At 41.6% G+C, this 14,252-nt stretch overlaps 1 protein-coding gene across 1 annotated transcript in view; it reads left to right on the top strand.

Annotated features, from left to right (window-relative positions):
- WDFY2 (WD repeat and FYVE domain containing 2) overlaps positions 1 to 14,252 on the top strand; it is a 75,381-nt gene that overhangs the window by 32,223 nt on the left and 28,906 nt on the right. Inside the window, exons 3-4 of the mRNA XM_042866725.1 lie at positions 4,911 to 4,984; positions 12,169 to 12,223. Of these exons, the coding sequence (XP_042722659.1) occupies positions 4,911 to 4,984; positions 12,169 to 12,223 (129 nt within the window). The remainder of the gene's footprint in view (positions 1 to 4,910; positions 4,985 to 12,168; positions 12,224 to 14,252) is intronic.

Below are 14,252 nucleotides of genomic sequence, written 5' to 3'. Positions count from 1 at the left end.
GAGCATTTATGTGAATATGGATCAACAAATGTGGAAGCTCAAAATGTAGTCCTGTGTTCCACCACTAATGGAGTCCATAAAGCTTTGTAAGTCTCCAGTATAAATCACTGCCCTTACTACTGCATGTGCTCAGTCCATTAGAGTACAATGGTAAATGGTTTTATTTGATAATAACTTAATATCCTGCAGTAGCTAATACAATAGAGGGCATACTAGACAGAGAAGGCTGGTTTTCCAGTGGAGGAGCAGAATCATATTACCCCACAATTAGATGACGAAAACCAAGCCTTCATCATGAATTTCTCCAGTATCATCTACTGTAGGTCTTCTGTCCCAAAGAGGGTGTTCATGCTTTGAAAGAAAATGCAGATTAATGTCCATTTTTCCTAGAGGTGGTTGAAGAGACTACTGCCCTGTCATGACCTGTATTGAGTGCAGGAGAAAACTTTGCAGGCCATCTGCAGCAGAAATATGCTGATGCTCCTCAGTTAACTCATATGTGCTGGGCTAGCTTGTCTCTAGAAAGCAGATCAGGGAGCATTTGTCACATCCCATTGAGGCAATGTTACTGTCCGGAGAAAGTAGTATTTTAAGCCAATGTTAGATTTGCAAGAGGATTTCTGTCTCCGTGATGCAGAGAATGTTTAGTACGTATAAATATTAAACAGTTCTAGTACCATGGCATCATCAGTTTGGGGCTATAGAGTGGCCTCAATGTTTGCTTGCCTGCTCCAGGAAAGCATTCCTTTGCTAAATAGAAAGTTCTTTTTTGTTTTTTTTTTTCCTTTGCTGATGGATGGACTCATAAGAATTTGTCAAGCCTCAAAGGTATTTTCTGTTCAAAATTTTGCTCAAAAGGTATTGGAAAGCAGCTAATGATGTGGCAGACTGTGGACCTCTGTAACAATAAGTAGCCATGGCTTTGGTTTCCCTCATCTGTCCAAAGAGGTCTGCTTCCCTCAGACAAACTGTTATGAAGTGGCACTTCTCACTTTAAAATCATCTTAGCTCTTCTACTGATCGTAGAGAGGCTGCATTATTGCCAGTAATAATAGCTATGCTGGAAAAGATTGAGTAGATCCAGACCCACTCAGAGGGGGCTTTTTTAGAGTTCCTTCATGAGTCTGAGCACCTGATGCTGTTCCTTCACTTCAGGCTGGTAAATTTTTGAGTCATGAGACATTTACATTGTACTGAGTTATTCACCAGGTTCAAGAATGATCAAGTATAATTAAACACTGGAGCAATGCCAATTAAGCTATCAGCCATGGCTTTATGCTTTAAAATCATAGGGAGGGCTCTGAGTTAGCCTCTGCGCGGGCATGCATTTGCGTTTTGTCTGTTTCTGCATGGATCACCTTTTTGGATTGTCCTCTGCTGTAGGTTCACGTTGTTTTTTGCTGTCTAGAGAACAACAGAGGTTCTTTTCAGAAGAAAAATAGTAGGCATGATGATGCTTTTGTGCTGCTTAGCAAGCTGTGAGAATGGCAGTCCCACCTACAGATTACCCATTAGCGTGACTCATGGCTGGTTACAGTGCTGCGTGACCCACACTCTTTCATAATTTGTTGTTAGGTAGTCTTAATAACTGAGATTGCAGACAGAACCTCTGGGAGGTTAGGAGGATGAGGCATTGAGGCTGAGCCAGCCATATGCTTTGCTCAGACTCTGCCAACCAATGGAGCCATCAGTGCGTTCTGAATGTGAAGCCCATTATATAGCTGCTCAGTAGGTTCTTCCAACTAGGGACATTTTTGCTATTTAGGAGTGGGCTTTCCTCAGTTACAGAGTTTTCTGCCCAACCCGTGGGTGTTTCAGAAAATAGTGGACAACGCAGCAGCCCCGTTTTTGAGAAGGAGTGAGCTGTGAGCGTTCAAATCAGGTCACTGCACAGCCAAGCCTTTGCAAAGAGAAGGGTAATGGGAACACCCCGTGGCAGATATCATTTCTGTGGTCTTTTGCTGGCTTTCTCAGCCAGAGTGTCACAGTAGCATTAAGCACCAGAAGGCCTTTGATAAACACTTGACAGAACGTGGTGATGGATGCTGGTGGCTGGAGGTGGTAGAGCCACTGGTGGAACTCAGTCTGCTTTCAAGAACCACCACAGGCAGAGCCACTATCAAAAATACACAGTTGTGTTGTCAGTAAAGCAAAGTAGGTAAGCTGAATATCTGACTACTTCATGTCAGAGTTGTCTGAACAACTTGTGTTAACAGTGGACCTCTGAGCAGGTTAATCCTCATGGTTAGGTGTGTGATCTTTACATTTTTTGTTAGTATCTGCACAGGAGGAAAAAAAAAACCACCTTTTTACAGAATTATGAGAAGGTATCATAGTCAATACAAGAAAGCTTTGCATAAAAATGAATGACCACAGTAGATCCAAACCCAACCAGAAAAAGCCTCTCACAGATGGAGAACTGAGTAAAGGTTTTATCATAATGGAATACCCAGGGTTTGAGGCAGATAGTACATGGCCTTACGATGTTTTTTTTTAGCTAACACTTTGCATTGAAGCAGATGGTCAAAACTGTGCAAAGCAAAACACAACCCTTAGGTCTTCCATTTTGCCACTTCTGGCCCTCTGAAAATGCAGGTATAAAGTCTGTATTTGTCTTCCACTTCTGTCAGCTTCTAATTGAGGAGACTCGTTGTTTAGAGCATGAAGGAATTCAAGATTTCTGTTTTCAAAGGCAAAAAATCATAGCATTATTGTGTATTTGCCCTATATGTAAGAATACAGCCAGACTTACATGTCAAGAATATCCAGCCCATCAGATCAGATCAAGCCTCTTGTAGTGTGAAATCCAAATCATAGCTAGACGTTAAAGTGGAGAGTCTTCAAAGTGCTGTTATTTTTCCTCGGTATTATTTTAAAAGGCTCTTTAACATCTTAGAAAATTAGGGCTTTTTTTTCTTTTTTTCTTTTCTTTTTTTTTCTTTTTTGTTCCCCTCCTTATAATGAGCCCAAGTGCTTAAGAAAGTGTCTAACTTTCATGTAAAGTATAAGCTGCTGCTGGCTGGTTGCAACTGGTGCCATTTCAATTGCATTAGCGTAGCTAGGGCTGACGTTCATTTTTCCAAGAGTACATGTTATTTAAGAATTCCTTTAGGAAAATGATTATAGCAAAGTATCTTTACACTGCTGTGACAAAGTACGTGTGGGTTTGGAACTCAAATGTGGCCTTTATTTAGCAGCGTGTCTCATATTTGCTTGTACCTTTTGTATCTGAAGTGCTTTGAGTTATCTGGAAGAAGCATACTTTAAATAGCTAATTTAACTGAGTTTTTCTCTGTAAACTGTTTGTTTGTCATCTTCAGAGTTACTGATAGTTTTTTCAACGTGTGCACACTGTTTGACATTTTAAAGCTGGAATGTTGAATATGCCTGTTTTTGTATTAAGTGCCTTTTAAAAGGGTATGATGTTTACTTAGAATTGCTTTGTCTCTGTCATTTTTTTCCTACAACATCCTAATTCCACTATGATCTGGAAGTCTCAGTATCATAGCAGCATCCCACCATATGAAGGGAAGCTTTGAGTTTGCCTTTTCTGAAGAAGAGGTACAGAAAGGAATGATTTCATTACTGTTAGTAGCCACAATGTAGCATTTCTGTTCTGGCAGTTCCCTTGAACTGAAGCCTTTAATTTAATTCTTGGATGTGAATGTGATTGGCTTCCTGCTTGCAATTAGTTATCCCTTAGGAAATGTATTGGGGGTGTGCAGTGCTAGAGGTAGAATAGTTTTGTTAAACAGGCTTTCCTTGCTGTGATATAGCTCAGCTGCTAACTAACAAAGATCTGCTGAGCTATGAGCTGTACAACTGTAGGTAAGACATTGTTCAAATGGAGAATATAGCAAGTACATGGCACTGTAAAACAAAGAACTCCGAGTCTGTTACTAACAAAACCACTGCATGTAATCACAGCAGAGAGAAGAAACTAAAAAGGAGGGGAAAAGAATTAAAAGCACGTCTGACTGCACTCAACATCTATTACACAAATATGGTTTAATCAATGGTCTTACCACTACAGAAAGGGGATGGATGCCTGTCCCTAGTCACAGTGCTGGGAAGTGATTACTGAAGGGTTCTGTGGGGACAGCATGCTGCTGTGCTGGATGGTAAAAGCAATCCCTGCCTTCTAAATGCAGCCTCACAGTATCTTGATTAAACCAAGCGTATCACTTGAGTTATTACAAGAAAAGTCTGATTTTACCCTGTATGCAAACCTCTCCATATCCTAGGGGGACTGATTTATGAGCAATTTAAGAGTGTATCCTGATATTTATTAGTGTTGATGTAAGAATCAGTGGCAAGTTTTCCACAGAGTCTTGTATTTTGGCCATAGTATGTGATACTGTAATAATGTTGTCTGGGGAAATGACCACAGAGCAGTTGGACTGACTGCTCTTCATACTGGCTGGTAGGTCAGCTCCTGTTAACAATGAGTCAAGTTCACTTTCTTACTGCAGGTGTAGGATGTGAGTCTTTGACAGCATTTTCTTTTATTGCTGATAAAGGGCAGGCAAATGGCTTGGTTTTGTTTTGTTTTTATAAAAACTGCCCAAATTATTCAGCTAAATAAATATAAAATGTGTACTGAAATGTCAGGTACCACTCATGTGGATACACCAGCACAGTTCTTGTATAACATGCCTCATGCCCACTTTCAGAAAGCATTCGTAAGGAAAAATGAAGAAACTGAGCAATAAATAACTGTTAATCCATGTCCTAATAGGATAGGATAGAATGAATGGCACAAGCACTGTTGTTTTTTTTTTAAATGTTTATCTATTGGAAGGGGGCAAAATGATGAAGCACGGTGAAGCATGCTAGCTAGTTTTAGGCTTTCCAGAACTTCAAGAAAATCGCAGTTTTGTTAACTTCATCATCATGTTCATTTTTTTCAGCTCCATGTTCATGCATGTCTTTTAACCCGGAAACCAGAAGGCTGTCCATAGGTCTAGACAATGGTACAATCTCAGTAAGTACATACAAAGATTTCTAGTTGAAACGCTTCCCTTTTGAGAAGTATATGTGTGATGGGGTGAGGATATTTTTGCTAGCGTTCGGGAGAGAGGATTTTTACTGCAGTGGATCTAAAGCTGTAGTGTGGAAAGTAGTAGATTACTCCAAATTTTTCTCCAGCCCTCACATAAAGATTGAGTGGAGTTTGCAATATTTATTAGGCAACTAAACAGACAGTCTTAATTTGCATCCATCTTAAAAAAATAGTAAAAAGAACTAAAGAAAAAACAGCTGAACAGCTGTTGTTTTATTAAACGAGTGTCTTGTTAATCATGCCATACCAGAGTTTTCTGAAAGCAGCAGTTAAGAGGGGAAAAATAATGTTTGAGAGGCAGAAGATGAATTTCTGCTCTATATTTAGCTACTTTTCCAAGTTTCAGGGTTCAGATTTTGTTTTCATCTCAGTTCCTCTATAGTAATTGCTCATATAGGTCAATGCTCTTGCTGAAAGAATTGGTTTATTAACATCTCAGAGATCTGTGTGTGTGTGGAAAGGAAGCGGGATATCAAAACAAGAGCCTGTCATTTAGATTTGGAATAGAGAATAGCACTTGACTCTCTAAAAGTTGGATTTTTCTTGTGGAATAGTTGATGAAATGCCGTTGCCATGCAGAAAGGAACTAGGGGTCAGGGAGGGACTTCTCACCTATGCCCCATCATTAGACATCTACAGTTCAAGACCATTTTTATCTTCATTTCCGATTTTACTGCTGTTGTCTCTGCTTTATGGGCTTTATAACTGAATGTATGTCCATAGGTTGACAGAAGGGCAGCTGTCTGCACTAAACCAAGATGGTATCTGGGATGGGACGTGTAGCCCTTTTAGCTATTGCCCATGAGCTGTTTCAAAGATGTGAAGGCTTTGACCCATAAAGCTATTAATGGCTCAGCACCAGAGATTTTCAGTGCTCGTAGGAGATTTCTCCTTTTGTATCTAGGAGATGGGACAGCTGCCAGAGAATTCCCTGCACCTCTGAAATTCCCTTCTTCCCACTCTCCAAAATAGCTTTAATTTTCCAGTCCTACTGGACGCATTTGTTTTCACCAGGCCTTTGAGGAATGTGAAGGCAACTGTAAATAAGGCATTTAAGTATTCCAGCTTGATGAAAGAGATGTCCTTTATCTTCATGGCATTTTGCCTTGAAGAGTCAGAGAGTCTGAACAGGGTCAAGTATTTTCCATTCTAGAGCTAAAGATGGTTAATGAGGTATGCAGGTGGTAAACCAACATGTTACTTCGGGTACTTCTTAGTATGCATTGCCACCTCTAAGACATTGTATTTGTTGCCACGCTTTGCTTTCCTTTTCCCTTCTTTTGAATACAAGTCAATAGGAGAGGGAAGGGCTAGTCTGCGTTGCTTCATTTTGTCCCGACTAGCTTTAAGCAACTGTGTAGTAGAGGATTTTGCAGAAAATATGCTCTGCAAACTTTCACAAGTGATGGAAAGTTTCCCTCTGCAGAAAACCCAAGGCTTGCAAGAGAAGCCACAACTGTATTATGTTGCAAGATGTGTTGAAGGTGGAGATGGAGGAAGGGTAGCCCCACATTCAAGTCCTTGCTATATATAGGTGCTAGGGAAAATCTAACACCAAATACTCAAGGGTAGGTTACAAGCACCTTTTGGAGGGCCATTCTAAGCATGTATACAGGAGTAAAATTACTCTAGCACAAAAGTGTACAAGGAGGGCACGCTGTTCACAGAGTAAGAAACCGTCCTGCAACAAGGTGGTCTTAGTGCACTTTTACTGTGTAACCCTCAGAAGAAATGTACAGACAATTCACTTCAGTAGCTTGAAATACTTGGCCATTGGTCAGCTGCTCCAGCACCTTGCGTGCAGGGCAGAAAAGCTCTGAAAGGTGTTGTGCATCTGCTTTGTATGGAAGGGAAGATCTTATGGCAAGGGCTGCATAAGCTAATATAGCTCCCATGATGTCAAATTCATCTTTCTGTGCTACTGCTTTTACTTTCACACATAAATATGAATAAGAAAGTGAAACTACCTTTTACATGAAACTTTGGAAAGTTATGTGGCTTTTGGTTTTCACCCCAGAAATGCCTGTGGTGCCTTTTGAGAAGGATGGGCAGCAATGCTGTTGTTAGATAAAGATGTTCCAGCAAAGCCACAGTGAAGTGAGGTTTTAGGCCCCGTTTCTCCTTAAGAAACAGACTGACAGTTTTTACTTCTACAAAGATGTAGAAGTAAAAGAGATTGTTTTCAACCTTTTGTAACTTCTCAGCATGAAGGCTGCATCAACTTTCGTGCAGCACAGTACACTTCTCTCTCTTGAGTGAAAGTTTGTCAAGCATCTTGCTTGGAAAGCAAGAGTACCTGAAGCACATAAAAAAGTTTCTTGTGATCATTTTTATGCCTTGCAATCCCTTTTTTTGGATAAATGGCACTTGTATTTCTTTTTGTCTTAGGGGCTGCCTCAGGTTGCTTTTGGAAGCCAAAAGACACTATTGCAGTCATAAATTCCTTCCTCTGAAGGAAATATTGTTTTAATGGGTGCAAGTTTCTTGATACCACTATACCAAGCAACAGAGGAAAGGTCTATCACTTGAAATAAATGGGAGAGTTGACTGCCAGGATGCAACTCCCTGCTTAATTTCATCTAAAAGTTAGCTTCCTAGACGAAGTTAATCATGAGGCTCTGCTGCCAGTAGAGAAGTGAATTGCCCTTGGGAATACCCATGTTACTTATGCTATTTCTGAAGGTATAACTGAGGCATTTAGTTTTTAGGTAGCTGAAACTGAATGAAATTGAACTTTTTATCTGACCTTGCTTGTGTTCAGATGAAGTTGTTACATACTTGGAGAAGGTCCACAAGGAAAACAAGTCAAAGGCACAGCGCTGTCTGAATTCTTTCTTGGGGATGGCGCTTAATATAGATTCATCATCCACATCATCTGATCGTGCAGATGTCCACAAGCTTGGCTGTAAACAGTACTAGGAACACCTAGGCTCTACCTGCTGGTGTGCACCTCTGCCACAGTGGGAAGTTCAGTGTGTTTTTTTCGCCAAGAAATCACAGAATCACACAGACAGAATCACAGAATCACCCGGGTTGGAAGGGACCCCAAGGAGCATGTAGTTCCAACCCCCCTGCCTAGCAGGGCCACCAAACATACACATTCAGATCAGGTTGCCCAGGACCCCGTCCAACCTGGCCTTAAACACGTCCAAGGATGGGGCATCCACAAATAGCATAATAGTTTCTATCCTATTCTGATTTTTGCATTTAATGAAGTGAGAATGCTGTAATCATTTTGAAGACCTTTCTTTGCAGCAGATGTAGACATAGTCACTGACATTAGATTTAAGAGTATTCATTCCTCTCAATTTCTGAAGCTAGTTTGCTGTTCTCTGGAAGATACGGTGAGAGCACTGTCAGTAACTTGTATTAATAGGTCAAGTCAAGCCTCAAAGATCCACACTGTGCTGTCAAAATGGCATCATCTAACAGAGTATAGACTGTAAATTCCTTGGGGTGGGAGTGAGGCTGTGAATAGGTAATAAATAAAGAGTATTAACTCTGAGGTGGGATTCAGTTGCCAATGCAGAGGTCTCTAGTTCTGTTTTGTCATCCAACACTTGATGTCCACCTGCAGCTCTGGAAGGGTATGGCTCTTCTTTTGACTCTGTGTCATATCAGCCAGCATGCACGGCCAAGGATTCTGAAATGACATGCACTAGGGTATGTGTTTTGTTTACCTTAACACAAATAATTCGAAACAGAACACCAGTGATATTTGCAGACTTATAGAAGACTTATAGAAGTCTTAAAATCAAGAGTGGAAGTTTTTGGTGTGTGTATGTTACAGTGTGAGGGAGATGTGCTCAATGAAGGTGCAGCTGAGAGCCTTTGTACAGCAGTGGGCATTGGGTTGGCCTTTGCAAATGCCCAGGACTTCACCTTAAAGGCTTTCATAGCACTGATTACTCCACTGATGTAATGGTAATAAGCTTTCCTTAGACAGACAAGATTGATCAGTAATGTTTCAATATTGCAAAAAACATATAGAGAAACTCAAAGGAGAAAAATGAAAATTAAAAAAAAAACAAACAAACCAAATCCACACACAAGAAAACCCCCTGAAGAGCAGAGGATGATCTTACCAGGAAAATGTTTAATCCCTGCGAGGAAGGTTTTTGGTTTTTCCATTCCAAGTGCTGTGATGTGTCACAGTCCCTCCTGTGCAAAAGCACTGTCACAAGACTCAAATCTTCCCCTGTTCTCTTAACAAGCTGTGTGTGAGCTGTGTGGCTGACCTCAGCCTTTCTAGCTCATTAAGAAGTGCCCAAAAACCGCCTAATGAGAACTGAAGCATCAGCAGCTCTGAGAAGTGTGAAACGTTGATGTATGGAAGGATAAGAACCAGTTTCTGCTGGTACAATGTTAAAAAGATACAGTCAGTGTTTCTGTAGGGCAGCAGCCACAGTGTATATGCAATAGGGCATGAATTCGTGGAGCAAGGTGCCCTGTGTTAAATTACCTGTCTACTGATGTAATTAAAACCTTGAGAGGGATAGAGGAATGTGGGCAGTGGAAAAACAAGTGACTGTGTACAGGGGAGCAAGAAAAAAAAGAACTTAAAAATTAGAAAATGTGAAAAGGAGATGACTCTCAAAGTAACAAATGCTTTCAGGGGAGAAAATAAGATGCAAGAAATCTTGGGGGAGGTGGAGAGAAGAACATGCAATATCATGACATCCAGTATTCAGGTTAATGGAACTGTGTTCATTCAGGTTAATGGAACTGTGTTCATAGTGTACTGTGTTCATCCCTTTAGATAGAGTGCTCTATCGATAACATGCAACCATGGCTTGTATTAAAGCACACCTAATCAATACTTGGCTTAACCTTACTAATTGCCATTGTGTTTTGATTCACTGCATTGCAACGGGGAGATTCGGGAGACTTTTTCAGCCTTCCAATAAGTTGTCCACAGATAACTGAGCAGAACGGCCGTGTCAAGTTTGTCAAAGGCAAAATGCCAAAGCGGAATTTGAATGCGCGTTGTTCCTCACCTCTGCACTTCTGATCACCTGCATCTGTGCGTCACCCCGGTGCAATCTGTGTTCACTACCAGGATGGGAAAGACAAACATATTCTCCCACCACGTGTTGCAGCAATTAAAGCTGTTTCTTTTCAGGCAACACGAGCAGACAGTTAACGTTCGTAGAAAAGGGTCTTTAATTCAAGTGGGCTTTGCAGAGGAGCATTCTGTGTGGCGGTTTAACCTTCTTCAGGCCGTGGTTAATTAAACCCACTTCCCCTGTAAGTATGTAGGGAGGTATAGCAGATTTTTAATGCTCTGTGGTTTGCAGAGTTAAGGTGACCCTGGTATAGAAATCCAGCTGACTTAATTGATTTGTCACCACTATTTAAATAACACCCTTCATTGTAATCCTCAGCTGCCAGAGGAAAGCTAAGAGGAGGTGGATAAGAATAAAGGAGTGGAAGGTGAAGTAGTGCAATTCAAGACAGCATATTTATTACTGATTTACAAGCAGAAAACTAGAAACAGCACAATACATAGCTGCCTCAACCCACTCACTGTTGTTTCCTGGAAGCTGGGACCTGTAGGTTTCCAGCAGATGCGTGTGGCAGCCTCTCCACCTTGGTGCCAAGCAGGAATTATGGTGTATTAGGGACAGTCCAGGTGCTGGAGAGCCATGCTGATTACCTGGAGACCCCACAGGATATGCAGAATGACTCTTTTTGTTCCAGATCAAAAAAGTTGGGTAAATATCAGTGCTTCAGTGGTTAGAATGTTTTCTCATACTCTTCAGCACTAAACATTTGATTTGCCTTAAAAATAGTCCGTGGGCTCATGAAGCCCAGTCCTTTCTGTCAGTGCTTTTGACAGTGCTTATGCATGGATATTGCACAACTTTAAAATGTAGCTCATCTTGTGTTTTACAATGTTCCTTTTATTTTCACACTATTTCCAGATTAAATAAATTAGGTTTTACTGCTGGCCCCAAGCTAGACTAGCCCAGGGAGCTTCTGCATAGTTTGTTTTAAATAATTTAATACAATGTGTTTTCAAGCTCCTTATTCTTTCTCACATTTCTCTCAGTAGGACGTCTGCACACAATTACCTGAGGGCAATTTGAAAGCCAGTTCATGTAGTGGTGCAGCAGGGCCCACCCTTTGCCAGGTGTTTCCTCCCAAGTGAAGCTGCAGAAGCTGTGTTGTGACCACTGTTTCCCCTACTCTGAACAGCTCTCTCCTTCAAAATAAGCAGTAGGAACACCCAGGTGCTCATTCTGTTTAACCACGTGGGACTGTTCCAGGAGCTGAGACCTCCACACAGACTCTTTACTGCTGATTTTCATCATTCGCATCCTCTAAAAGCCAATTTAAAGATGGTTAAACAGCAGCACCAGGGCAGCAGGACTGCAGAGCATCTCCCTGTAGGGTGTTCTTCCCTGACCATAGAGAGAGCCAAGCTGGGTCACTCCGCATGCCTGTCCCTGGGCAGCCACCCTCTGTGCCCATGCACTACTGCTTGGTAGCCACAGCAGAGCAGCAGCAAAGCAAGAAAGTCTGCTTCTAAGACACCAGAATAAATAATAATTAATAGTGAGATAAAATCAAGGTGGGAGGGAACGTCTGTGTTTGTTTGCCTGAAGTATCGAGAAACTTCTGAACAGAAATCTGAGCTTTTCCCTGTTGTGGATTATTAGTACATAGTTTGGAGAGAGCATCTCCAGGGGCCTCTCACAAATTTAATTGGAGCTTCCTGAGGTTCAGGTTGGGCTGTGCATGCGGATGTGCACACAGCTGGGTGCATGCACAGATATCTGCTCCAGCAATCCTGAGCTGTGAGATGTTTGCTGTGTGCTGGCATTCAGGTCTCCTGCTTTGTGGTACACTGGCTCATTTGTAGCCAGCCACCCTGCCAGCTTCTTAAGTTCTTTTTAATGGTTCCTCTTTTATCTCCACCTTTCTGTTCAGAAGCACTCATGAGGCTTTGTTAGGCCTTTTTAAAAAATGAAATGATTTGTGGGATTTTTAGATGGAGGTACTCAAAATTTGCAAAAACACAGACAAATTCAAATGACAATAGTCTTGGACACTTCACATCTCTAACCCCTGTTTCTGTGTTGCTCTTCTTTCCGTTTCCCCAGGAATTCATTTTATCAGAAGATTACAACAAGATGACACTAGTGAAGAGTTACCAGGGTAAGAACCATGATCTGTGCTCATTAGTCTGTATTGTCATTAATTTTTATTAATGTGCTCTTCAGGGGCGAGAATCGAAATATTCTCCTTTACTGTAATTTTTCAGGCTAATATAAATGCTGTTTTTATCAATAGATCAATACTGTGCTTTGAGATTGCAAGGCTTACTGAGCTATTTCATGCTCTATTTTTCATTTGAAGTCTACTTTAGGAATGTCATCGTAGACATCAAGCCGTCAAAAATCCAAATATGTGGAGGGAAGAGGAACATTAGTTTTAAATATTTAATAGTATGCATTTAATGAATCTATTTAGAAAGCTGACTGTCTTTTAGGGTTGTAGCTTTTGGGACGAGTACAGTTGTATTTCAGTAAATGCTTGTTTTAGTAATCTCACTATTATCAGTGGATACCTGCCATACTAAAAGGTCCATATCTTTTCTAATTCCACTTGGCCATTTGTTAATGGGATGTTGTAAGAAACATAGCTATTTATCCTTACTAAACTTCTAGAGAACACCACTCTTAGATCAGGTATCCCTATAAAAGTAACATAATAGCTACCACTTATTTCTACACCTCTTTTGCTGTTTGACTGAGGAGTGATGTAATATATGCTAAGAATCGCGTTTCTGTAGAAAAGTCTCTGACCTGTTGGCTTGAGATCTCTCTCGTACCTTTCACATATATATTTACTCATGTATTTGAGTTTCTGTATCTTGAAAAATTAGAGAATAATTTAAATCTCTAAGCGGAGGCTCTGGGGATCACTTTGTAACCTTTAGATTTAAAGGTATGAAGAGAATCACAGAATCTTAGAATGGCTTGGGTTAGAAGGGACCTCAAGGATCATCGAGCTCCAACCCCCTGTCACACGCAGGGCTGCCAGCCACTAGATAAGAACTAGATCAGATTGCCCAGGGCCCCATCCAACCTGGTGTTAAACACCTCCAGGGACAGGGCATGCACAGATGGGCATTCTCCTGGTGAGACCAACGTGGAGGCAGAGGTTGCCACTGTGGAGGACTGTCGTGCCAGGTGCTGGACAACATGTTAGAAGATTTTATTTGAAAGCTATGTACTTATTCTAGGGCAAGATAAGTGACACCTGTGCCCAGAATAGGTATCATTTCAGGTCTAGGGCAAACCATAACCTGCAAAGCCATTTTTCTTATGGCAGTCAGAGACCACAGACAGTGCCTGCTTTCTTCATAGGAGAGATGGCTCCAGTCCTCTGATCGTTTTAGTGGCCTTCCTCTGGACCTGCTCCACATCCTTCTTGTGCTCTTTTTGGGTGGGGAGAACAGAGTGTGGTGAGCCAGGCTGCTGGCATCTCCTAAATTTGAATGTGGGAGGGGTATCTGGATAGTAATCCCTGCTATACAGGGGTTAAAGAAGCAGTAGGTCTAATGTTCTGCGTTCTGTGCATGGCCAACCCTATCAGCAAATGGTTGTTTTGGAAAAAAAGTGCCCCCAGGTGCTGTTGGAGATGCATTTTTCTTCTCTCATATCTCATCCCCATTTAAGAAAGGCAGACTGTTGCCAGTGCTGCAGATGGGAATGGTGGCCAGAAAGGGGGAGGCAGATCTTAGTTCTTTGCTACAGGAAAGGTGTTTGGAATAAAAGACAAGACTCAGTGAAGGGCTGTTCACAGCCTGCTGCAGTTTTATCATACCATGAACCAGGAGACACTTTGGTAGGCACAGCTGCCTCCATCCTGACACTGCATCTTTGCTTATGGGACATATCACTGGGGATGGAGTGCAGCAGTGCTGCTGAGACACTGCTGCAAAGAGAGGGTGCCTGCTTGCACCACACTGTCTGGGAGAGTGTTCAGGGAAGGGACATGTAGTCTTTCTGTAGGCATGCCATGATCCAGCAGAGATGAGCCTTCCTCACCTGTCTGTGGTGACTCCCCTCCACAAAAAACTCTTCATGAAGTACACCTTCCTAATACAGCCATATAAAAGTATAGGGGATGGGATGGGTAGGAAACAATGAGGCACTGTTCTAAGTAGCTGAAGCTGCTC

Source organism: Lagopus leucura, unplaced genomic scaffold (genome assembly GCF_019238085.1).
Source record: "Lagopus leucura isolate 7727_CA_CO unplaced genomic scaffold, USGS_WTPT01 Super-Scaffold_100001, whole genome shotgun sequence".
Taxonomy (NCBI): domain Eukaryota; kingdom Metazoa; phylum Chordata; class Aves; order Galliformes; family Phasianidae; genus Lagopus; species Lagopus leucura.
The sequence above is the reverse complement of the archived record's forward strand: the minus strand, read 5'-3'. Positions and strand labels throughout refer to the sequence as shown.